At 38.2% G+C, this 25,886-nt stretch overlaps 1 protein-coding gene across 1 annotated transcript in view; it reads left to right on the top strand.

Annotated features, from left to right (window-relative positions):
• Window positions 1-25,886, top strand: part of LOC124168410 — a 193,735-nt gene that overhangs the window by 140,131 nt on the left and 27,718 nt on the right. Inside the window, exons 6-10 of the mRNA XM_046546626.1 lie at window positions 10,408-10,544; window positions 11,852-12,196; window positions 14,052-14,336; window positions 17,894-18,072; window positions 25,082-25,198. Coding sequence (XP_046402582.1) covers window positions 10,408-10,544; window positions 11,852-12,196; window positions 14,052-14,336; window positions 17,894-18,072; window positions 25,082-25,198 — 1,063 coding nt within the window. The remainder of the gene's footprint in view (window positions 1-10,407; window positions 10,545-11,851; window positions 12,197-14,051; window positions 14,337-17,893; window positions 18,073-25,081; window positions 25,199-25,886) is intronic.

Below are 25,886 nucleotides of genomic sequence, written 5' to 3'. Positions count from 1 at the left end.
ACTTACGTAAGCAAATGCTTCGTAAACCTAAGTGATTATGATTTTGTGATAGAGACCTACGCGGAATTTTTTACCCTTGCAAATCTACCAGGAGAATGAATTATACGAATAGATGACATTAATATGTGAGAAAAGACAAATTTTATAGTTAAGTTCGTCAATAAGAAGTGTGTTTTTATTGTTTATTCAGTTTAAGTTGCCGTATTTCACCCCATAGACATCCTTCCCTTCCTTCTCAACCACCCTTTTTTTCTCAGCAAAGAGTCCGGCCTGGGAGAATTTATTTCTTTCAAAAAATGCATTGCTCTGCCTAGACTCATCCCGTGAAATACTACCTCACTTAATCTTCAATCGTTCTCGAAGTCAAATTGCGAATTGTAGGCCTCTAGGCGTCATTTTTGACCAGATTCAAAGAATAATACTGAAGACAGCGGACACCATTTGCCTGGCAGAGGGAAAGGTTAATTTCTTGCTAATTGCACGAGACAAATCTGACAAATTCACATATACAGCCATGTGACTGAACTGTGTAGATGCTACATCACCGCTTGATTGATTAAATGCAGACCAAAATGAATGTCAGGACCCATTCATTAGTTGACTCGGATAAGAATATCAATAGCATTCAGTCAATTATTCGTGGAGGAATTGCCGTGTAATAGACGGATATTTCATTATAATTTGTATTTCTGTCATTTATGACCCAGAATTCCCCTGAGATAAGTTATTTCACAGATCAAATACATACTCTCTTGCGATATAAATTACACTTCACGTACGCAAGATAGCACATTTCATATTATTTACGAATATTTATTTTGAAATTTACTAGTGCCCTATTATTCGTCAACATCAAACAATACTTTTATTGACTCATCTTACAGCACTGATGAACAACAATGATGAAGTGATTTGCAGTATCTGACCCCTCATGTATAATACAAATAGATGACATTAATATGTGAGAAAAGAGAAATTTTATAGTTAAGTTAGTCAATAATAAGTTATTTATACACAAAAGCACCCATTTATTTCGCTAGAAAATCTAAAACTGAAATCAATGATTATTATGCATATATCGCACACATTATACATTCAGCACAATTGCTAGAACACCCATACTCGTACTTTGCTCTTCATCGATCTTTATCGTGGCAGGTCACTATTATGACTCTAATTCTATCACTCCATAATTTTCATAGCTAACTACTTTAAAATTGACTCACCTATAATTTTTGCCATCATCTTTTGATTTTCAAGGTAAGCGGAATAGACCCTTCTCAAAGGTTTTCTGAATGTCAAATATAAATAATTACATCGAAGAAAATAATTAAAAGCTCTAGGGTAAAATTATAAAATTTGACATAAATGCAATTCTTTACAACAGTATACTGTATAAATAAAGTTAAATTTAAATACAACAGCAGATGACTTAGCGATTTATCCGTCATCAAACCTCGATATGGCATATGACAATACCCGGCGAACAAGAGTTAAAAGCCCCCTTTAACGGTGATTAGTGTGATTGGAATGTAGGACGTGAATTATTTAAATGCAAATTTTTGCAATTTTTTTGGTATATTTATAATCCTTCATCAAAGATTGATTATGAGTGCATTAATTTGATACAAAAAGGCATTAAATGTTATTAAAATGTTTTTATGTAGTAATAAATATAAAGATTTCGATTGTTAATTAATCGAAAAAGAAGATTCAAATTTGTACACTCATATTCATTCGGAGCCCCGATGAAGGTGCATAAATATTCCGAACAATAGCAGAAATTTTCATTTAAATTCTTCAAGACCTGCGGTCAAAGACACTTATAAACGTTAAAAATAGAGGTCGAGAGAAGAAAAACTCGAGTAGTAATCTTAAATAAACTTATGATGTACATTATACATGAATCAGGGTAAATATTTGGCCACGAGTCTGATTTGCATGGAGCACATCCTTTCGCGAACTTGCGATGGAGTGGAGAAATAATGCGGTGCCCCGATTCATACCACGCTTATTTATATGATGCCTTCCTCCCTAAATCTCCCATCTTTCCCCCGATCTCTCCACCCCACTGCACGAAGAAGTTACTACATCGCGGAATCGACGCCTCCTGGCGGCATTTTCGATCAAATCCGAAGCGTCTCGCGTGCCTCGGAGTCATAAACGGAGTCTCTCCTCTCTATTGAAAATCGCTCCTTCGGAATAATGCCTTCGGATCCCGACTGCCGCTCGCTGGACACACACTATGCCGACAAGCAGACGAGGGGGAGGGAAATAAATATTCATGCGCGTCCCACCCCAGCGTATTCGGCTATTCCACGTCGAGTTTCTTCCGTGGATTTGCGAATCACCCTCTGGACACTAGAAAATTAACTCTTTTAGGAATAAAATCAGGAGAACCAAACGTGACGGAGTGGAATGTTTACATTTTGAAATAAACACTTGCAATTTTCTGCGATTATAAACTTTTCTTCCGTTCTAGGTTTCGATGCAGTAACGTCGAAACGTAGGTCGGAATAAAAGTTTATAATCTTGGAAAATGGCAAGTGTTTATTTAAGAACGCATTTAGGAGAAGTATTCAGCAGAAAAGTTTTGAAAACCAAAAAATTGCATTTTTTCTGTTCCAAGGGTTCTTTTCTTTTTAATTTTCAAATAGAAGTTACCGAAGAATCAGTTTTATTGGATTGAGATCTAGTGACTTATGCTAATTTTTATTTTATTTATGCATCAATCCATGATGGTGGCTAAATCCCTTAAACTATTCCTATTAACTCTAAGAGGCTATTTTCACTAAAATGATTGCATCTCTCGAGAGCGATTTCTATTTTGAAACTTCGGCCGCTTTTTGAGTAAATATAATATAAAATTTCATTGGATACACTATATTCATAAAATCAAATCAAATGTTGCCTATTTTTTTATTTATATTGAATTTTTACCATCGAATCACAAATCCAAATACATCAAGAGTTGAGGGGAAGGTAATTGTTTTATGCTCTTTTCAACACAATTCGTATTGATCCTAAAGATCACGGGGATATTTTCATTACGGTATTATATATTCCAGTAATTATTCTCTATTTTGGATAATCGATCACATTTTTAGCCATAGTAAATTTTATTTAAGTCGCTGCATCCCTGAACTGAAATAAAATAATCCTATAGAACTTGTCAATATCATAGAGCACTTTATCTGAATTGTTTTTATGCCGCATGCTTTTAGAATGTATGCTGCCTAAGACAGAGTGATCAGCACCAGGCCTCCCATGTAAAATTGTGTTTGCGTAATATTTATTTGTGTGCGAGGACAGAAAATTCCTTATGACTGCAACCGTATTAAATCTGGTGTATAATTATATAATTATGATGCAATTAGATTGGTGCATTGTGCTAATGACCTTAGTAGTCGATGCACCCGTTACCTCAAATCTACTGCCACAAATTCCTTATGTGCCACTGAAAATATTTTTCGATTCAAAGGCTTTTATTACTTTTGTGGAAAATATCCTAAATCTATTCTTAAATAAGTAGTGAAAAAAATTGTACACATTTTTGAACAAATGCTTTTGTTTATGCGTTCACGGGTATAAATTTCGTTAGAACTTATCCTTAACTCTTCTAAATGCATTTATTACCTAGTTCGTGTGATGCAAGAAATTCTATTGAAATTTATTAGCATAGTGACCATGAAGATTTCGGAACAGCCATTATATGAGTTATTATATAAGTCTATCATGCAGTTTTGTAAGTTTGTTAACTTTTTCTTCCTCGCTTAAGAACAAGAAATATGCACGCTTGCGAAATGGGCGTTGGCAGGCCATAAATGAGAAAATTTCATAATGCGCCCAAAATATATTTTAGGTCCAGTCTGCGTATGCTTCCTTATCTGTGAGTATAAAAACTGTCTCCTCGTAGATACCTGTATCTCCTTTAGCAAGCAATCTCACTTAGCAAGAGATTTGTTTCACGGGGTATTTGGGTGGTTGGCCTTTGATATTATATATATATTAATATATTTTATATAATGATATTTTTTGGCAATACTATCGCGTCAGAAAATCATAGCATTCATCCAGATAGCTATATAGTTTCATTGCATTGTTGCTAAAGTTACATTCATCGTTCGTTACTGTCCGACATAATGTACGGTAACTACATCGAAAAATGGAGTGTTAGATAGCGTTCGTGTTCTACTTAGAATATATATCGAGGACAGTAGCCAAAAATCACATAATTTGGGGGGGAGGGGAGCTGGTGAAGCATCCAAACACACACATCCTCAGGCTGCCTCTAATTCACTCGTTCGTGCGGTATTTTCTTCATAAATTTACGGGTGCAGGTTATTGAGGTGTAGTCATTTGGATACAAATAATTCGTCAACTTTTATCATCAAATTTTCGCTCCTTTATTTCAGAATCTTCAAGGCCAATTACAGCGATATCATAATGGAACATTTTTAATGATGTTTCATGAGTCTTTTTTAAAAAAATAAATGTTTAAAAATTTTTAAGTACCCTAAATATTCGCTCCGAATGTTTGTTTAACGAAAGTAAATACAAATACCAAAGTATAAAACCCCAAAGTTAACAGGTTTGCGATAAATAATAAAGAAAAAGAACAAGTGAAAATAATACTAAAAAATTAAAATACAATGAAAATAATTTAATGATATGGATTAATTATACATAAATATTATCATAAATGCGCGGACAATATTTTCGTAGTTTTATTTTGTACTTTTCACGCATACTAACCCAAAAAATATAGGTATGTTATTCGTCACATCGCCCTGGAAACGAGAGTACAAATAATGATTTCTGTTGCGCTTACAATGTGCTGAGTAGTGTTTGCTTTTCTTTCCCTTCCGCGGCTTTGAATCGCGGAATGCGCTATTCGCTTGTTCTTGCCCCCCGCGGCCGAGCCTTGTGCACGGATATGGGAAACAATTGGCCAGCGTCAGTTGTTTGCGCGTGCGTTACGTCCGCAGCGAAGAACGGAAATAACTTTGAATCGAATTCCGGAAATCGATTTGGCTCAACGCCTATAACGCATCGTGGTAATGACACCCGTGCCAGTTGAAGATGAGGAAAGTCATCGCAGCAGCAGTCGGCCGAACACAGTGGAAGGAATGAAATTGAACCTAACAGGATTCAAGGTCCTAGGTCATCATTTGTGAAATACTTTATTTAAAAAAAAAATATGGCAACTAACACAAAATAGCTGTGTACTGAAGACGTCTTCTTGACTGTAAGTTCTTAGTGACTGGCGCTTTCAAATTTAGCGGAATAAAATCGACCAATTTACTTGTTTAATTAAATATTGTATAAATTTACTATACAATCGGGTTAAGAAAAACCTTATTTATGTTTTTAATAGTCAATGATATATACTTTTATCTAGTTATTACAAACTCAGTTGCTTGGAGGATTTTTCATTAAGCTTACCTTACAGTTTTTAATTACAGTTAAAACCCTTTGCTTTAAAAAAAATTAAATAAAAAAGGGCGATATTTAGGCAATATCGAGGTAAAATAATGAGGCAATGACGTAAAAGCAATTAAAAATGTGTTTTACCTGAAGTGAAAACGTGCTTAGAGGTACAGTATGTGTGGCAATTTTTAAAGAATTGACTTAAATCAATAAAATGAGTAGCGATCTAAAAAGGAAGGTACTTTAGAAAATAGATACAGGAATAGATTCTCCATGAGAATGTAAAGAGAAGCACTAACATTTTATGACAATTTAAAAGTGAATATGAAAGTTCATTGGTATTTTGTAAAAATACTTTTACTCGTAAGTTAATCGTAGGCACCAATGTGTTTCTTTGTGATTTTTTTATTTATTAGTTTTATTTCCAAAAAGTTCTGTTAGTTCATTAACTTTTTACAGGAATTCTTTATCCTTTCTCAAGTTTTTGTCATTATTACGAATCAAGACGTAACCAGGCATGAAAGATTGCCACAGCAGCAATTATATACATAATAATCGCTTTGGCATTAAGCGATTTCTTGAAAACTACTACTTCGTGATTTATGTATGACTTTATTGAATAAAATATCCTTCAATTACTCTCGTATCGAAGCAAAAAGAGTGTTGTTAAGTTTTCAAGGAGCACTAAAGTTTTTACTGGGACTAAATTTTTTGTTTTCGAATTAGAGTTCAATAAAAAAATACAATGGCCTTACTATAGTTAGAATGTTGAACTCTTCAGTAGCATTAGGAAAATCGCTTATGAGAGAAATAAATTTTTCAAGGATGCCCGAATTTCCTGTATTTTTGTTGGGTTTTTCTGGTTTTTGGTGAGTACGCTGTTTTTAAGAGAACCCAGAAAGTTTAAACTTCAAAAATAGTTTATTTGATTTTCGACAATAGTCGGAGGAATTTTTCTAGACGGAGGGGAGAAGTCTCAAAAACGGATTGCCTTAGTAGGCAATTGGTTGATGATATTTTGTTTACCTCTCTTGCCAAGACTCGGCGGCGGACCTGAATAAGCCATAGTAACGACTTACGAAATAACTTCGTGAAGAAAACGTTATTTCAAAAACAGTCGAGTTTACCGATTAAAAAGTGACCTACGGGTACATCTCGCATGATATATCGGATTTTTGGCCACGATATTTAGTGACCGACTGCTGATCACTTCTTCAGGAGACATTTTAAACCTATACTCATCCGTGAAGCCATCAAGATGAAGAAAAACGAAAATAATTTCCACAGGGATACCGAATTGAGAAACAGCGATACATGATCATCCACAACATTTCTCCAACTTCCCTCTCCACCCCTTACTCCTCACCCCACTTCTCCCACTTGAAATAAAAATTCAGCAGCGCCAAACACCACCACTGTGACCAGCAGTCGGTCAGAAAACGTCTTGGCCAAAACAATCTGATGCATCGCGTGGCATACACCCGTATGTCACGTTTTAATCATCACGAGCCGCGAAAACTTTAATCGAGAGAAATCGAATCTAAATTTTTTTTAGCTTGAATTTTATTGTTTTTTGGATCTCTGAGGCAAATATTTTCATTGAATCATGGATACCATATGTTTGTGAAGGAACGGATGATTATCGAAATCGAAAACTAATCCACTAGCTTCGAAACTTATGACATATACATTTTTTATTTTATAAATATTCCAGCGTGCGTGCGAAAGAATGAGCATGATAAAATATAAAAAAAAAATATTTATCAGCAGTTACTATCATCCATATGACTGTATATGGATGGTTTCAGAATTAAAGTAATTCATTTGTTTTCCGTTGTCAAGTTTTTTTTAATTTAAATTTGTCACAAATTGAAATTTAAAAAATATATATTCCACGTCAATTAAAAAAAAACAATAATGTCAAAAAGAGGAAAATGCAGAGATATTTCACTGTTTTGCACCAGTGTTCAGAAAATTGTAATGGTGAAAACAAACTGACGGGATGTGAAAAAAATATTGTTTTTTTAATTCAATTAACTGTGATAATTACAATCCGAAATCTCAATTTTATTTAATATAAAAAAGGGATTAAGAGACCTCTACACGACTCCCACCTCTTTTTTTTTGTTATCATTGATAACAATAAAACTGTTATTAATGCCGTAAATTTTTGTCTACTTTTATTTTCAATTCACACTTCTTTTAGTTCAATTCTGGAGTTATCACAGATGATATTTTATTAAATACGCAGAAAGTAGGCTATTTGTGTCAGTGCTATCGATAGTTTCTCATTTATTCGTAGTTTTTGTTTACTTTTGTCCAGGAGGACAAATATGTTTTCTTTGATTTTAATTAACAAAATCACTTCAAAAGTAAGATATTAATGTGAGTGTTGGCAGTTTTTCAACTCATTGCTGTGAAATGCTGCTCAAACTTTCCTCGATGTAGCTAAATTTGTTGTCCGTGATGGCGAACGAAAAGGACTATCTGTGACTGCTCAAATATGTTTTATTGCTTGTGTAAGTGCTAACTGTGCCGTCATAATTTCAAACAGATACACTGACATTTCCGCGTCTGCGAGTGTGCAAGAGAATGTTTGCATATCAGCATATTTCAAACGCAATTTAAGCATTTGCGAATAAGAAAAACCGTGAAATCATATTTGTATCATTATTTAGTAGGAGATACGTTGGAGGTCAGAATAATCTGTAACTGCGGTGATACAGGGATGAAATTATTTTGGAGCTAATTCTTGTTCTATTCCATCTTACTTCTCTAACATAAATTGATGTTTACATATCAAATTAACATAAAACTTGTGTCCATTTAATTTGTTCAATAATGTGTAAGAAAATTGTACGCGATACATACACGGTATTGTAATCTCTTGAAGACTGGTATACACACGGAAGCCCTCCATTTCTACCTATCCCGAGCTAGTTCTTTTAACTCCCGGAGTGAAGCTCTTCTGCCCCGTATCCCTCTTGGTCTGACCCCTTGGTCTTCCCCTGGGCACTTCTCCAACAATTTTTCTTTCGTATTCGTCGAAGATCATGGCATTCGTATTTTACCAATAAGCTGGGCGTGTGAGTTATGTTTAATTTAATTATATGGGGAAGGTGTCACGCGAAACGCAATCCCATTAGCTTGGAGCATCTTTGTGTTCAAATGAACGAGAACATAACACACCGTCGCGTCACGCCAAACTTTTCTCTCTCTCTCTCAAGACGTATCCTGAGATGAGTGCAACTAACTTGATCGTAAAGATCTGCGGGTGGTCTATACACCAGGAAACGCGCCCATTCGCTCTTGTCCCTATTTGTAAGTGGTAATCACCAACGCCTTATTTTACACTGAAGACTTCTTCCAGAGAAGTAATGTTGTAAACAAATGGAGGAAATCCTTTTCTCTACCATCTATGCATTTATGGATTGATACATGGATGGAATTATCCCAATCTTTCCCACTTGGAACCAATTTTACACTAGATGGACTTCTTATGACTTGTCATCAGATATATACAATGATGTTGGAGTATTTGCCATCGAAATACTTACATTTTTCTCTTAATTATTGTTTTTATTTTTTGACATATTTACGTCTTTAATGAAACTTGAGCAAAATTTTGATTAGCAAAGGACTTTTATTTTCTCTCAATACTGCAGCAAGTTGCTTCGATACCCCTTGGCGATTTTCTAACAACTTTACCATTATTTATTCAATTTTACATTAAGAATGGCGAGAAGAATCATTAATTGAGCTTGATTCCATAATAACCCAAAGCCTTTTGAATTCGCGGATTTGTAACAATGGCTATATGTGGTACTCTTCCTTAGGAGTACTTTACTTTTGAACTTGGTCTTCATTTACGGTGGAATTTTTGAAAATTTACCTGGTAAAGTATCCAATTCCCTCATATTGGATGTTGTACCAGCATTGCTTTAATTTTAGATACTGTGTGCAATTTAATTGTTTTTTTCAATTTCAACTCTAGTTATACAACGACTTAAATTGACTCAAAATTTATATTTTCCAGTCTAAATAGTGACAAATTGAATAGTTCCTTTTTCAACTGGAATAATAGGAAGTTCAAATATTTTGGTATCGAGGTTGGAAACGAATTATTTGACTTTACAAAAAAATGAATGAAGATACTAATTTCAGTGGTATTCACAGTTTAATGGCAAAAAAGAACTTAAGTTTGCTCGTATTTAAAATTTTCAAGAAATCAATTCCAAACAAAATATGTAAACCCATTGAATTGTAGCGCTTTTTATCGGATCGTATTTAGTGATATTAATAATTCAGAACTTGTACTTTAACAGCCGTTAAATCTTTCACATTGTTCCTGGTGTTGTAGAGCGTGAAAATATTTGTGGCAAATATGATAAATTAATAAAATTGTCAAATTAAGAATATTTAAAATGTGTTTTGAATTTTTGTAATGTATAGTTGTAACAATACATGAATACAGTAGAATCTCGGATAACACCACAATCCGTTCCAGAAAGGTGGTCGTTATTCGAAACTTTTGCTATCCGAAACAATTTTCCCCATAAGAAATGAAGGAAATGTTTCCTTGTATTGTTATTGTTTCCTAGCTCCTATTGACTCGCTATTATATGAGATTTACAGGGTATATAGGTATTGTATTACATTGTATTACTTGTAGACTTACTATTGTAGACATTGTATTACTTTGTATCCGTTTGGAATCGCACAGCACCAAACACAAACATGGCCGCTACACATCTGTTCGCTAACCGAGGTAAATTTTCAGCAAATTTTTGGTCGTTATCCGAATTGTTTACTATACTAGGCTAACAAATATTACCACCTTCCTAAATTATTATTCCCGAATTGTTCACTGTACTAGACTAAAAATATTACCACCTTCCTAAATTATTATTGACCGCGCATATCATGGGGGATCATCTATTGATTGAAGCGATCTCTTCTTTGTAATCTCTTCCACAGTTTCCTCGAGATATACAAGGAGCGAGTGAGGGATTTGCTTCAGCCAGATGAGGCAGTTATCTCCTCCGGCCGTGGAGCGGCGCCACCGTTCATCCTGAGGGTCCGCGAACACCCGAGGCACGGTCCGTACGTTCAAGGTGAGTTGGTGGCGAAAATACTCATATCCTCTGCCACTTAATCATTTTAGAGCCTGCCACTTAATCCTAGAGCTGCTTCTGTTACTGCTGCTAAATTTAAAGAATTCTTATTTTTCGGTCGAAAAGAAGTAAATGCTTAATTAAAAATTAATATTGAAATGGAAACATATTTGCAAAATGAAAATTTGCCCCTACTTTTTGCACCAGAACTGTCCAATATTTATAAAAATCTCGTGTCCAATTGAATAAATACGAGGGTGTTTTGAAAAAGTAAGGTCTCCAACGACGCCATTTACGAAAGCGAGCCGCTAGGCAAAATTTGATTACAGCATTGCATTCCTTGATTCCTACGCTAAAATTTGGAACCACTTACGTTACCTTGGGTCACTCAGCCGCTGCAGCTGTGTAGCAGTCCTTAAGGATGAAGCTCCCGCTTAGCACGCCCGCCAGGTGCGAACTACGCTAAGTCATTCGATATTTGAAAGCGAAAAAGTTTTCTTCGATAGAAATTCGTCACCAGTTAGCGGAATTATATGACGAGAAGTGTATGGGCATCAAAAACGTGCGGAAATGGTGTCGGGAGTTTTCTGATGGACGGGAAAACGTCCATGGTGAGCAGCGGTCGGGGAGGGCGAGTTTGCCGGAATCAACTGCGGCTCGAATTGACGAGAAGGTGCACAATAACCGAAAAATAACCCTTCATGAGATAAAGGAAGGTGTGGTAACTTCTCCATTCAGAATATTGTATCGGAGGTCCTCCGTTACAACATGGTGTCTGCCAGGTGTGTCCCTAAGCGGCTCACCGATGAACACGAGAAAGAGTGCGTCCACATGTGTCACATCAAACGATCGCCATGCTCAATGAATTCGGCTGGGATATCATCGGACACACTCCTTACAGCCCAAAAGTTGCCCCGAGCGACTAACACCTTTTTTTTCCGCTTTCAAAAAACTCCTTGGGGGACAGACATTCAAGTCAGACGAGGAAATGCAAAACGCAGTCGGTAGTTGGCTGCGAGACGCGGCGGGAGAGAGGTACGACGCCGATATTAAAAAGCTGGTTAAAAGGATTCAAAAAAGTAATTGACCATCAAGGGGTCTGCGTAGAAAAATAGCTAAATGATCAGCCTTTCCAATGATATGCGCAAAGCTGAGAATAAATTATTTTCCATTTTTTTAGAAATAGGAGACCTTTACTTTTCAATACCCTCTCGTATTTCTCACTTCCCTATCCTCAATTCTCTCGATGATCTCCGCCTTCCTACCCTTCATTTGTTTATGCATCGCGGTGGTGTTCGCGTGAGAAGGCTTGAGCGAACACGTGGTGGAGGACGCCTCGTCGTTGGCGGCGCTGGTGTCGCGCGGCGAGTGGGCCCGCAGGGTTGGCAGCACTGCCGGCAACCCGCGCTCTTCCCGCGGCCACGCCCTCCTCGCCATCTGCCCCTTGACGCACCACCACGCCACCCAACACTGCTCCTCCCCTGCGCCGCCCCGCCTGCACCTCGTGGATTTGGCGGGAAGCGAGCGGTCGGGCGCCGCCACGCGGAGCGGAGCGGAAGACTCGCCGAGGGAGGAGTTCGCAGCCAGACTCAAAGAGGGCGCCAGCATCAACCGATCCCTCGTCACACTCGGAAACGTCATCTCCGCTCTAGGTAAGTCCTAACATCACACACACACAAGAAACTTAATTTTTAATAAAAAAAAACCGCTGCATAGTAGGTCCAGAAGTGTTTTTAGGCAACTTGAAAAGAAGTGTACTTTCTCGGGAGAAATATCGTTGAACGTTATTGTGAAATGATAAACAAAGATATCGTCCTGTCTACTAATTTTGATTTCAAAACACCACAGCACGTTTTCACTGGCTCTCAGTCATCATCAGGTACTTGAAACATGTTTTGTAAAGTTTTGAAATTAAAATAAGTAACCAGTACGATGTCTTTGCGAAACTTTTCAAATAATAAAACTTTGCCATCACTTATCTTTACAAAGGCTCTCATCAATATTTGTTTTGAAATTAAAATAAGTAACCAGTACGATGTCTTTGCGAAACTTTTCAAATAATAAAACTTTGCCATCACTTATCTTTACAAAGGCTCTCATCAATATTTGATTTGTTCAGGAGGGTGTGGGTTGCATTATCTACTGTTTTGTTCAGTGGCGCAGCTAGGAATATGCTTTGGGAGCCTGTGATGGTGACCTCCCTCCCCCCCCCCCCCCCCGAGGGGAGTTCGGGAAGATTTTGGAAAATTTCATGCCAGGAAATACATTTTATATCATTTTGTCACTTAAAATTTAACTTAAAGCAGATGCAGTTATTGCATTTCAAAACTAGACAATAATTTGAAATATTTTTTTTATTTCTCTGAGGCTTTTGGGGGGGATCCATCCCTTTCATCCCCCAGATACTCGCCGGACTCGGTGGCGATGGGGTGAAGTCCTAGCAGAAGGTCGTGGGTTCGAGTTAGACCATGGATAGGGACTAACTGCCCAGGCTTGCGCAACGACCTACCTTGTAGTAGTATTAATTTTATATTTTCTTCCGTGGTTATTCACATGAGAAAGTTTTTCCACCGAATTTAATGCTCCTCTTATGAAGGTCAAAAGGTTAGCGTTTATGGGTTAAAAACAAGCAAATAAATTGTTTCTCGAATACAAAGTAATTACTTACTGCACCTATATACGACACATGGAATATATCCTCATAATTTCATTGCTATATGTGGAGTAATTTGGGCTGTGCGTTGATGAATGTCTGTCAGTCATAGGCACCTTACTTTATCTAAGAGATTATTTGCAATACGCGCTTGTATATGAGTATTTGTTTTTAATAACACAGGCCAACAATGAAAAAACTTTAATACTGAAAATACCATATTCTTATGTTTTTAAAGTTGCTGAATCCAAATATGATGGTTTTAAAGTTGCATAACCCACCATTTAGTCACATTTTACAGTTAAATTTATGAAATCAAGCAATATTTTTATAATTTAACAGCTTTTTTATAGTTATAATAAAATTGAAAAAGTAGGTCTAATGAACGAAGATAATGGGGGATTACTGTTGGTACTTCACCGAGAAGTTCAGCAAGCGATTCATCGCAGAAAAAGCTACACAAGAAGCTTCAAGGAAAAAAGGGAAAGAAAATGTAGACCAATTCCAGTTGACAAGTGAACCCTGTATTATCACGCTGTAGTAAATTCAAGAAATTTTATCACGATTTAGTGAACAGTAAATGCAAACAATTTTGTGATGTAACACAGTGTTTCATTAATTTCCCTATATGCCATATAGGGGTATTAGACTGAATATTAAATACATATTGCTTGGAAACTATGAGTGATACAAAAAAACTAAGGCCATGTTTGGATTTGGCATTTAAAAATCTATAAAGATCAGCTATAAAAATAAAAAAAGTTTTCAAATAATTTTTTTTGTTGGCCTGTGTAATTGGTGTTCCATTGAAATAACCTCCGTAATATCTCTCATTTCTAATTGTTCCCGCTAAGCGGAGCGCTGTTCGCCGCCAGGTGGCGCCAACCTAGGAGACGGAGGCGAGAGAGATTCGGCCCTCATTTCGTCATCGTCGTCTTCCCCGTCTGGAGCCACGCCCACCGCCATCAGCCCCACTTCCTCCTGGACGTCCTCGCCGTCGTCTTCGCCGCGCAGGAGTCGCAAGGGGGCGCCCCTCGCCCCGGGCGGACCCTCTTTCTTCGTGCCCTATCGCGACTCCGTACTCACTTGGCTCCTCAAGGACTCCCTGGGCGGAAACTCCAAGACGGTCATGGTGGCTGGTGAGACTTTCCTCACATTGTTATTGAATATGCTCATGAAGATCTCTCGGGTAACTTCCTGGGCCAGTTTATCCTCCTACTGCAACGTTTTGTCGTCCTCTAGGAAAGTGTGTGGCAGTGAGGTAGCCAGGGGGGTTTTGGGGGATAAACCCCCCCCCCATACTCCTCCAGAGCTTAGAGAAATTTTTAAGTTTAATCCATTTCATTCAATTTGATTAATATTATTTATAGAATAGTGTAAGGATCAATGAAGTATCCGTCAGGAAGCCGTAAAGACATTTTTTCCCATTTTTCTGAAAATTTTCTAGGGGAGGGTCCTCCCACCTACCGCTTACCCTGGCGGGTATTCAACACCCTCAACAGGTTTTAGTTGCGCCTAAAATCCCCCCCATTCCTGACTGCGCCCCTGGTGTGTGGTGCCTAGAATGTCTGGCCTATCTTTCAATTCCTTCGAAAACTGGAAAAGTCAGCAATCTCAGAGCACAGCCTCCTTCACAGGCGCGAAGTTCAATTTGGCAAGACAAGAATACTATTCCGAGCCAACAGACATTGGATCAGTGTCGTGATGCAGTCAATTGAGACCAAACTGGAGAGGAAGAAGATGTATTGGGACATCTGATTACACCTCAGCCAAGCGTGAAGACCGATCTTGATCAGAATTTGTCAGATAAGATCCAATCAGAGACAGGTCCAGTGGCGTAGCCGGGGGGGGTGGGGTTCGGGGGGCCTGGATCCCCCCGAAATATAAAAACAGAATTATTTTCTACATAAAAGAAAACAAAATATTAAAATATCATGAATTTACAAAATATTTCTTTAAGAAATGAAGTTTTTTCGATTATGAAAAGTGTTAAAAGTAAACATTAAAAAAAAAGAACTTTGTACTTTCACATTAATGTCCAAAGTTCTTCTTTTAAATGTTTATTATGAATTGCTTTCACCAAGTTACGCCTCAAACAATCAGTTATAAAAGTAGTTAAAAACCCATTCCTTAGTACCCTTTTTTTTCAAAAATTTTACCCGCTGGTTTTGGATCCCCCCCCGAAAGAAATTCCTGTCTACGCCACTGGGCAGGTTCCGCTCCGAGAGAAGACCTAAAGTGTATAAGTTAGGGTAATCAAGGCACGACACTCAGTCCCCATGGGTGACAACGGAGTTAATATGCATTCATTGGTAATCTCTGACGATGTAAAACTCCTAACTGCTCGCATAGATTCTAGGTCCCTGTGACGTCACGTGGAGTGGTATCGCATGGGCGTCAATCTGGCCTTTTTCAAATGAGGATAAATTGACCATTGCCATTCGTCTAAACTGGGATTTCTAATACCAAATAATTTGTATATTATGAATACACTAATGGTGGGTAACGAATCGCAATCAATTACTTTAGTTTTCTTTGATGAAGGAAACTACCCTATGACGTACTTCTTGAGAAACGGGATCGAAAATCTCACTTCTCGAATTTTTTTTAGTTTAATTATAAAAATTACTATAAATTGCTAAATTTAATTGGGAAAAGAATAATCAATGGGCCGCCTTGTCTTGAGGATAATCTCAGAGCTTGATCAAGCTTGATATTGGAAATTGATTATAACTTAAATCTATGTATGCATCGTTTTCGGACAGTTAGTGTCTTCCTTTAACGATTCGAAGAAGTTGTCCGCACCGCGCCCCTGAAGAGGTCACAAGTCCGAGTGACTCTAAGGCTTCCCTTTCTCACATGTCTTCTCATATGGTGCCATTAATACCCTCTCACTCTTTAACTAATCCATTTATTCAATCTTGGGACTGGAACTTAAGAAAGCGAAGGATTCAAATCCCTCCGGGCGAAACGCTCAAACTCCATCTCTGTCATTCCTTTCACTTCCACCATTTACCTAAAAAAGGTTCGGGTAGCGTGGATGGTAGTCCGTTTCGGCTTCATTCCCCGTGGGCCCGGGATCGATTCCCGGTGGCGGCAGAGAATTTTCGGAGACTGCTCGATCCCTACTTGAGTGCTGTGTGTAGGACTCTTCAACTGTGACACTCCGTCCGTCGGATGGGACGTTGAGCCGTTGTTCTCCTTACACCTTTCGTTTAGAGCAAGCTGATGTACACGCCGAGTTTCTCTCCACCCTTCATTCCGTACCTATGGTTAGTATGACCGAAGCTGTCGGTCGCCCAATACTTCAATTCTTTTCAATGTATCGACTATGTTCTACCACTTCAATTAAGATATATTTTTTCAAAGATGCTCGAGTGTTAAGCGCATAATAACATGTTTTTCTTGTTGTGCCTTAAATCCCACTCAGTAAAATAACTTTTTGAAATATTCTAAGCTTTTTTTATGGTAGAAATGAAACAGAAAAAATATTTTTTAAAATATCCAATGACTCCTTAAGTGAAGTTCTACCATTAAAAATTTTCACTTTTGCCATTTTTTCACAAAAAAAGGAAATAGTTCAGAAATTTCTCGTTTTCGTGCAAAACTTCAAAATTATAGCATAAAAACTAAATATTAAGCATGGATCAGTAGCTCACCAAGACCTACTATTGACGTCAAGAATCTTTGAATGTCTCCTAGGGACCGATTTAGCATAACTATCCTGCCGTTTTCATCAAACATTATTCTTATGAAATTTATAGCTGATTTGATGAAATTAATGGTTTTCCATTGGGTGGGAATTGAAAAAAATTACCTGGAAGGGCAACCTGCATGCATCGAAGCCCTCCGCGAGGCAAATTCTAAAACGAGAATGCCGAGGAGGCTGCCGTTTGTCATGCCATTTGGCTTTATTCATTTTCATTGCTAATATTTTCCATTTTTAATTTTAAATTTTGTACAACATGCATCATGTGCGTAAACACATCATGCGTTCGAAATTTGGGTGAGGAAGAAAGGAGAAGGTGAAGTGGACGGAGAGGAAGAGGAATATAAAGTGCTGGACATGGTGGGTGGGGAGAGGCAGCTTCTTGATGAGATACGGAGGAGACAGAAGGTATGGATGGAGTGAGTACTTAGCGGGGAGAGGCTGTTGAAAAAGGTGTTAGAGGGAAGAATTTTGGGTAAACGAGGGAGAGAATGGGATATTTAGATGCAATGAAAGGGAGTAGGACTTATTGTGAATTGAAGAGGGGAGTCCATGAAGGGAGGGGAGGCCCAGAAGATCCCTTCTTCTGGCTCCGGCTTCATGGACCCAGATTCCACGAAGGGAGACAGAATCCTTCTTAAGAACTCCACGAAAATCTTCCTTAATCTGTGGAATAATTTAATAATAACGTGGATCATTCATTACTTTCCCTTCTGAAACTAAACGGATATTCCGGTCACTCGACCACACTCTGATTCGCTTCCTTAAACGTCTAACTCTGTCCACCTCGCTTGAGAAGCCTCAGGTGAAGGAAAAACAAGAACGATTTAAGTATTGCGTTTTTTCCGCGCGTAGAGCTCTCGAGGGAAGCCCTGCAATGGTGCCTGGGGCTCGGTTTCCTTCTTCGCTTCGCACCACTCATCTGTTTTTTTCCTTTCACTCCCGTCGCCGCCGCCCGTGGCGACACCATCTGACGTCGAACGGCAGCCGTCTCGCCGTCCAGCACGTGCTACAACGAGACCATAAGCACGCTGAGGTACGCCCAACGGACCAAGTGCATCGTGAACAGCCCCGTGGTGAACGACGAAGACCCCAACGCCAGGATCATCCGGGAACTCCGGGACGAGGTCCGCAAACTGCGAGGAATGCTATTGTCCGTTCAAATGGTGAGTGATCATAACGATTCTACTGCTATATGATACCTTGCGAGACACCTCCAGGAAATTTTTCAGGGGGTTACCAATAGGGTGCCTCGTTTTACCACTTTTTTAGAGGAATGAATCGTAATACCCGCCAAAAGTTGCGTACCCGGGTGGGTATTACAGATATTATTTTTTTCAAAATCGGTTAATATTTTCTGTTCGCCATTTTATCTTGAAATTTCGAAATTTTTAACGAAAGACGTAAAAAATGTAAATAATTTTAATTTGATTTTAGCGAGCACTCATTTTTTTCAATGGTGTATAAAATTGGTCTTTCATTGATATTTTAGAGCTCCATTACTTTTAACTGTCGAGAGAATGACCTTTAATCGTGTCCCCGAAAGCAGTTTTGTGGGGTAGGCAACCCGCAATACTCATCCTCATTTTTACGCTATGCATGCGATAAATGACGCGAAATGGAGATGTTTTTCAGTCAAAAACGTGGAAATCATGTCTGAAGTTGTCAAGGGTAGTCAATATGAGTATTGCAATAGAGGATTCTTTAGTCAGCCTCCAGATAGCCTATGATCGCTGACGTCCAGTGTGATCAAAATTTCACGAAAAATTAAAGCTGTTAACCGATATATAAATTAGTGGGATTTGAATTAAATAATTCATACATTTTCGTTGCTATTCCTCGCGAATTTAAATGCTGTATAGTAAATACCAATAATGAATGGATAAATTAAATTGGCTGCGTGGAAATAAAAATCAAATTTTAACGGAACTACTGATTGGGCCTCCTCAGTTGTACCAAACACTGTCGCGGGCGAAAGCAGTTTCTTAAAATTCCGTCAGGCGCAATATTTGAAGAGCTAAGATAAGGCACAGTGTGCCTGATAGGTAAACATCGTTTTAAAAAAAACACGACAAGCTCAATAATAATGTGCGTGAGCATTAGGGTTATTAGTTAGGGCACCTATATACCTCCAAAGATGCCCCAGGCGCCGAGCACTTTTCACGGCTTGGAGACGCTAGCAGGGGCGGAGATAGGATTTCTTTCTGGGGGGGCACAAGGGTACCTCGTAATACAAAACGAGCGCAATGACCGTATTAACAATCTTGCATATTTTATGGGTCTGGGGGGGCACGTGTCCTCCCCTAGATCCACCTATGGACGCTAGAGTAATGTTCCCGTCTGGTTATGTAAAGGTCGCGGTTTCAAATCCACCATGGTAGACTAGGAACATCCGGGTAATGAATTTATGTGTCCGTCAAGCAAATAAATTGTAAGAAAGGAACATCTACTATGTCCGTAAAAAAAAGGTAGAACGCTGAAATAAACGCATTTTTATAAAATTATGCCAAAGCTAGATATGGTTTTTTAATGTATTACTTTACTCATTGTTTATGCCACTACAACAATGAATCATTAAACAATTTTTAAATGTAAAATTTTAGCTCCTACGGTCGAAAGAGTGAAAAAGAAGAAGACGCGAAAATCTATAAGATCGATGAAACGGTCGTAATTCACGGTGTTCGGCGATATCTGGTGGAAATTTTTCATATCCATGAGAATAAACTAAAATGGTAACCTTTCACACAATTTTATTTACTAAAGTACCGACCCGGTTTCGACACGTTGTGTCATTATCTGACACTAATACATAGTGTATGTAATAGATAGTATTATATAGTTTATATAATATAATAGATAATGACACTACGTGTCGAAACCGGGTCGGTACTTAGTAAATAACATTGTGTGGAAGTTTACCATTTTAGTTTATTCTCATGAAACGTTCGCCTTCTTCATCTAGTCACGGGCAAAATATTTGATTGGTGTACTTCATTATTTTATTTTATAGAAAGAATGACGTCTTCGCATAACTTATAGCTTTTTAAAATTAAATTTTACCCACTCTTTGTTTTTTTTAAAATGGCCGAAAGGTAGATTTCAATATCCGGAGTGTCGAAAATTGCATGAATGTCGAAGTTACGTAACTATATGTAAAAAATATTTCCTAACTTTGCATGTGAGGAAATTGTGATATTGTTCCCTTTACTTAAAATAAACCTCGAAGATGAAAATCACCCCGCCGCAATGCATGCTACCAAAATGTCCTTAATTAGTTTTTAATAAATATGGCATTATTATTATATTTTTCATTAGTTCATTTCATAACTTTTCTTAAGTTTTGACAGAGTTTCTTTTCGCTAAGAGTACGGGTATAGTGCTTATTTTACATATTAATATTATGATATTCATGTATATTATTATTCAGTGGCCCTGGGGTGAGGCCCCCCTCCGAGCAACAGGGGGTCCGGGAAATTTTTTGAAAAATTACACGCTTGGAAATACATTTTACATCATTTTGGCATTTAAAATTTCACTTTGAGTAAATTCAGATCGTACCAAGAAAGATCTGAGGTTTTCCCGGCGTTTGATGATGTTGAAGTTTTTTCGGGTTTCCCACCAGGTAAGGTTCTTCATCTCTGCCGACGTTTCGATGGCCGTGTCGTCCACCATCATCAGGGCTTGACTCCAAGTTTAGTGATCCGATTTATATAGTTTGGGTCAGGTGACTCGTGATTGGCGGGAAAAGGCGGCATGGCATGGCATCGCTATTCCAGAAAAGTAGGGAAAATACTTTGTTATTAATTCAATTGTAAATTTTTAAAATTCTTTTGCGGAAGTAAATGGAATATTCGCTATTCATCGGGAATGAGGAACGCTTTTTGGTAATATTCAATAAAATGGAGAGCACCCTCATTTCGGGTAAATATCCATTCTTTGCGTAGAAAACCATTTGTAAAAACCCTTTCCAGCTTCCATAAACCCAGCACGCATGTTATGTAATGTTTCTAAACCACTCATATAATGTACATTTTAAAAACTTGATATGCGAGGAAACTTCTTACGCATCAAACTGCCCGTACTACTGAGCTGTATGTGATAGACGTGCCGAGATAAACTGTTGGTCAGCATCTCCTTCGATTGCTTAAGTCACGACGCTTGAGCCTTTGTCATAGATCTTGGTAGGATTGGCAGATTCAGAGATTACAAGTCGCCACTCTAACGAGATGAGAGATTTAAAGAACTAATTACTGGAGGTAACTAGATTAAAACGGAGCAGGGTCCTGAGCTCATTAGTCGATTATTCACTCCAGTTTTCTTCTGCAAAACAGTAAAGCATAATTTTGAGGGAAACGAAGAAATTGGATTGGATTACAAAATGCTACCGTGCTAACGAGAATAAAAAGTACTTTCGTCTCAAGGCGATTGAGGCGGTATCTAAATCTACATAATACTCTGCGAGCCACCTCTAGGGTGTTTGGCTAGGGGAAATAATATGCAGCATTCAAGAGGACTGCCACATGCAAACTATACTGCCATAATAATTTATGTAACAAATAATTATACGCGGATATTCAAGCAAATGCTAAAATTTCCGATGGTTAGCAATTCCTATAGCAAATCCATTCGAGGTAAAAAAATGGAAAAAATAAAAAGTATGCAATGAGTCATCCTAGCGAGTGATGCCATTCAATCTATTGATTGAGACGTCGCCGTGGCTACCCTTAATTTTACGAGGGAAGAATGGCATTTTAAACTTCTTCTGTTTTACAGTCAATTTCTTTATCGATCGTTTAGGAAATCTTTGTTCCAACCAATTACGTGCGTATCTATACCGTATGCTTCCAACTTTTGACTCAGCTTTAAATGCGGAACCTTATCGAATGCCTTTCTGGAGTCTAAAGATATTCGGCCGTATTCATAGATTTCCGCTAAAACACGCTAGTAGGGCGACTAACTTAGTCGGCTACTAAGACCTTTTAGTCGCCTACTAAGATATGGTATTCATGGATTGTATTACGTGAGCTAATAAGAGCTACTAACTTAGTATGCTGCTAGCCAGCTCGGCAGCCGATACTCGGTAGCGATTTGGGTTCAACCATAGCCACCTAGAATACATAACTAGGAATACTAGGAAACTAGGAATAAATAATACATACTTTAATATTTTTGGTAGGTGTGAAATCCTTTCTTCTTATTGCATGCAGCCACTTTCTGTGTAGCTCAGGGTCTTTCGGAAAGCTGAACACTTGCACTTTTGGTCCACTCCGATAATTGCCCTTGCATCCAGGCACGACGCAAGTATTAGGCATTTTATCGTAGAATATTGGTTTATAAGATGAATAAAATAATCCACAAACCAATATCGTCACTATAATTATGCAAAAACTCCACCAACACAACCAAACACACACGTTTTCTGCCTGTGGGCGTCTCAACAAACCAAACAAACTCGCAATGGCGTGGTAGCAACGATAGCACTTCCGTACGTGACGTCATCACAATTTGAGAGGCTAGTGAACAGGCCTTGTATTCTAGGTGGCTATGGTTCAACCCGCTAGGCTACGCTTGACAACACTGCATCTGACTCCTCCGCGGCGCGGAAAATTCGTAACACTATCAAACAAAAGAAATTGATTCAGCAAAATGCATTGAAATTTTTACTTCATAATGGATAATTCGATGTGATATCGCATCTCAGACATATTTTTTGATTGCTGTACACAAACATTATGCAATACCTTTGGGAAAGGGTAGATTTATGAGTAATACCGAAGCATTTGTATGTTTGAGATGCAGTTATTGCTTTACAAACGGCCGTATATTTATTGATCATATACATTGCGTATTGTTTGCACTTCTGATATTTGTTTCCATTAGTGTATGCGTGATTAGTATGGAAAAACATAACTAGCAACGTCAGTACTATACATATATGTATTCGGAAAGCAGATATACATCTCAATGTCGGAGTAGAAACGAAAACTTATGCAATGCAGAAATGAATCGTTAAGAAAATAACGTTGAGATAAATGTGTGAATGATACACATTTATTACGTTACAAACACCTACGTGCGAGCAATTAGTAACATATGTTTGCAACTCCTAAAATGTTAGTCAAGGAAACAACAATCTGCTTCGCTACATTTAAATATTTCAAATATTGACAGCGTGCGGAAATATACGGCATATAGTTTACTAGAGGTGGTTAATGTAAAAAACAAATCATAATTAACGAAACTTGTTTTACTTATTTATTGCTGATCATATCACAAATAGCACTACAACACACACAACATTTCACTTCACATTTCACGAGCTGTCTTTATGACACTTATAATCCGTACATTCTGAATCAACTGGTTCAATGAAAAGCTTGACTCACACTTAATTTAAAACACTATAACGTAACTCTAGTAAACAATGATAATCAGTTTTCCAATCACTCTGCACACACCAAAAGAATTTGCACTCGTTGACGTTCGAAAGAATTCTTCACATCTCACTTCCCACTCATCACTAATGATTTAGAATCATGTTATTTAAAATTACCATTACGTAGACAATGAAATAAATAGGCTGAAACAAATTTTTAAACCAGAAATTGTAACATCAACAAACTTCCAATCTCACTCTCCACTATCACTCGTACCGTAACCAAAACAAAAACAACAGCACAACGAAATACGCGAAATGTAAACACTGCCGAAAGCTCACGATAAAGTGACTAGAATAAGTAATATAATCAAACACAAATTATAAGCGTACAAACTAATGAAAATTTATAAGCGTTTGCTGTATCCCTAAAGAACAACTGCTTCAAATATGAAACATATCCCCTTCGCAACAGCTAGTAACCTTTGATCGAAATGGTTAAACCAGTATGAAAGAAATAAATAATTTTGTCGAAGCTCATACACTCGCAAATCACTTCACTTGTCGCTTCACTCTTTACTTCATCGTCTATATGCAATCAATTCACTTAGGGGCGCATTGAATGTACAAATTGTGTTCACTTACACTAGAGGCACAAGTTCACTGCAAGTCGTAGCTTCCTCGCAGCTACGAAACTTTCAATTCCTGCCAACAATTACACTACATACGTTGCCTGCCTTACTTGAAGAATGGATTCTCGTATTCCATTTTGGCACAAATGCATAAAAACTCTAAAACAGTATACAAATAAAACCGGAGTTCGATCATCCACAACGGTCCGCCATATTTAGTAGCTCCCTTAAACAAGGCCGGAGGGCGACTAAGAACCGGCTACTAATATAGTAGCATACTAAGCTTTGTAGCCCTTACTAACGATCTATGAATACCATTTTGCTAGTATGCTACTACTTAGAACGCTACTTGGGCGTTAGTAGCTTACTAAGGAAACTATGAATACGGCCGATTGCGTCGACTTGAACATGTCTGTCACCCGCGGATAAGATAAGAGTAAGCTGAGTGTTACTGGACCTCCCTTCTCTAAACCCGTGCTGTTCATTTTCTAGCTGATTTTGGATATCTATATGACCCATTGAGGCTTTTCCCTATCCCCCTTCATAATTTTAATTGTGGCGGCCGATACTTTTTAGAACTCAATTTTGACATAAAAATAATTTAACCTTACAAAATGGGGATGTTGAGTGAAATTTTGCTACTTTTATGTAATCTTGAGGGTAAATTAGGGGTTTACACTCATCTGAAAGAAGTACAGATAGAACGGTGTACATTTTACCTTTTGGAAGCATAAAAATGTTGATAAAAGTTTAAATATTTATTTCAATATTTCTTTTATGCCATCTAGTCCACCCGGGATGTTTTCGAAAGTCCCAGTAATCAAGTTGATTTCAAGTACACTTGATGACGAAGGACAACGGTCTCACGTGACAATTTACGAACTATCTCCAGCGGAAGGGACATCTAGCGGTAATCACTGGCAATTAATAAAATCGCCAGTTAATGACTTCGCTACCATGGGAACTGTTGGAAATTCAACACTCTTTTTTTTAAACTGGGCGATGACCACTAGATGTCTCCTTCGTTATAGGTAGTCAATAAATTGTCGCATGAAAGTTCTTCGTCATGAAGACATTTCGAAGTCGAGTAAACTTAATTATTTAGATTTCGTAAACGCCCCTGGTTGAATTGAACGACTTTTATATCGTCCATCTTGCTTTCTTCAGGCGGAGTCGTTGCAATGTCGTCAGCCGGACGGGGTGACGTCACTTCCGGACGGGGAAGGCGATGAAGACTGGACGGTCAAAAGGAGGGACAGCGCCAATGAGCCATTTTACCTGCAGGTGGGTCCTCACTGCCATGGCAATCAATGTTTCATCCACCAACCACCAAATAAATGAATTAATTACCTGCAGGTGGGTCCTCACTGCCATGGCAATCAATGTTTCATCCACCAACCACCAAATAAATGAATTAATTACCTGCAGGTGGGTCCTCACTGCCATGGCAATCAATGTTTCATCCACTAACCACCAAATAAATGAATTAATTACCTGCAGGTGGGTCCTCACTGCCATGGCAATCAATGTTTCATCCACCAACCACCAAATAAATGAATTAATTACCTGCAGGTGGGTCCTCACTGCCATGGCAATCAATGTTTCATCCACTAACCACCAAATAAATGCAGTCCACAGCATTGAAGATTGGCTATCGGTTGGCTTGGTGCGGTGTCTAGAATGTTGGCTTTCCACCCAGTCGGTTCGGGTTCTGATACCGGCGCGGCAGTGGCAGAGATTTTACAATGACCGCCCGATCCTTTTTTGAGTGCATTTTGGACGGCACTCTTAGTCCAGCATCCATCCGTTGGATGGGACGCAAAGATGACGATTATCAGAGTCCTCTGGATCGCTCTCTCAACACTACTCTCGTTATTAGATGGCAATATAGAGGACTCTGACGATTATCTTACAGAAAGCATGCCTCGGTTGAGAGCTATGGAATAAAGGAAGTAAAACGAAAGAATTAGTT

The sequence above is a fragment of the Ischnura elegans genome, chromosome 11 (assembly GCF_921293095.1).
Source record: "Ischnura elegans chromosome 11, ioIscEleg1.1, whole genome shotgun sequence".
In the NCBI taxonomy this organism is placed as follows: domain Eukaryota; kingdom Metazoa; phylum Arthropoda; class Insecta; order Odonata; family Coenagrionidae; genus Ischnura; species Ischnura elegans.
The sequence above is the reverse complement of the archived record's forward strand: the minus strand, read 5'-3'. Positions and strand labels throughout refer to the sequence as shown.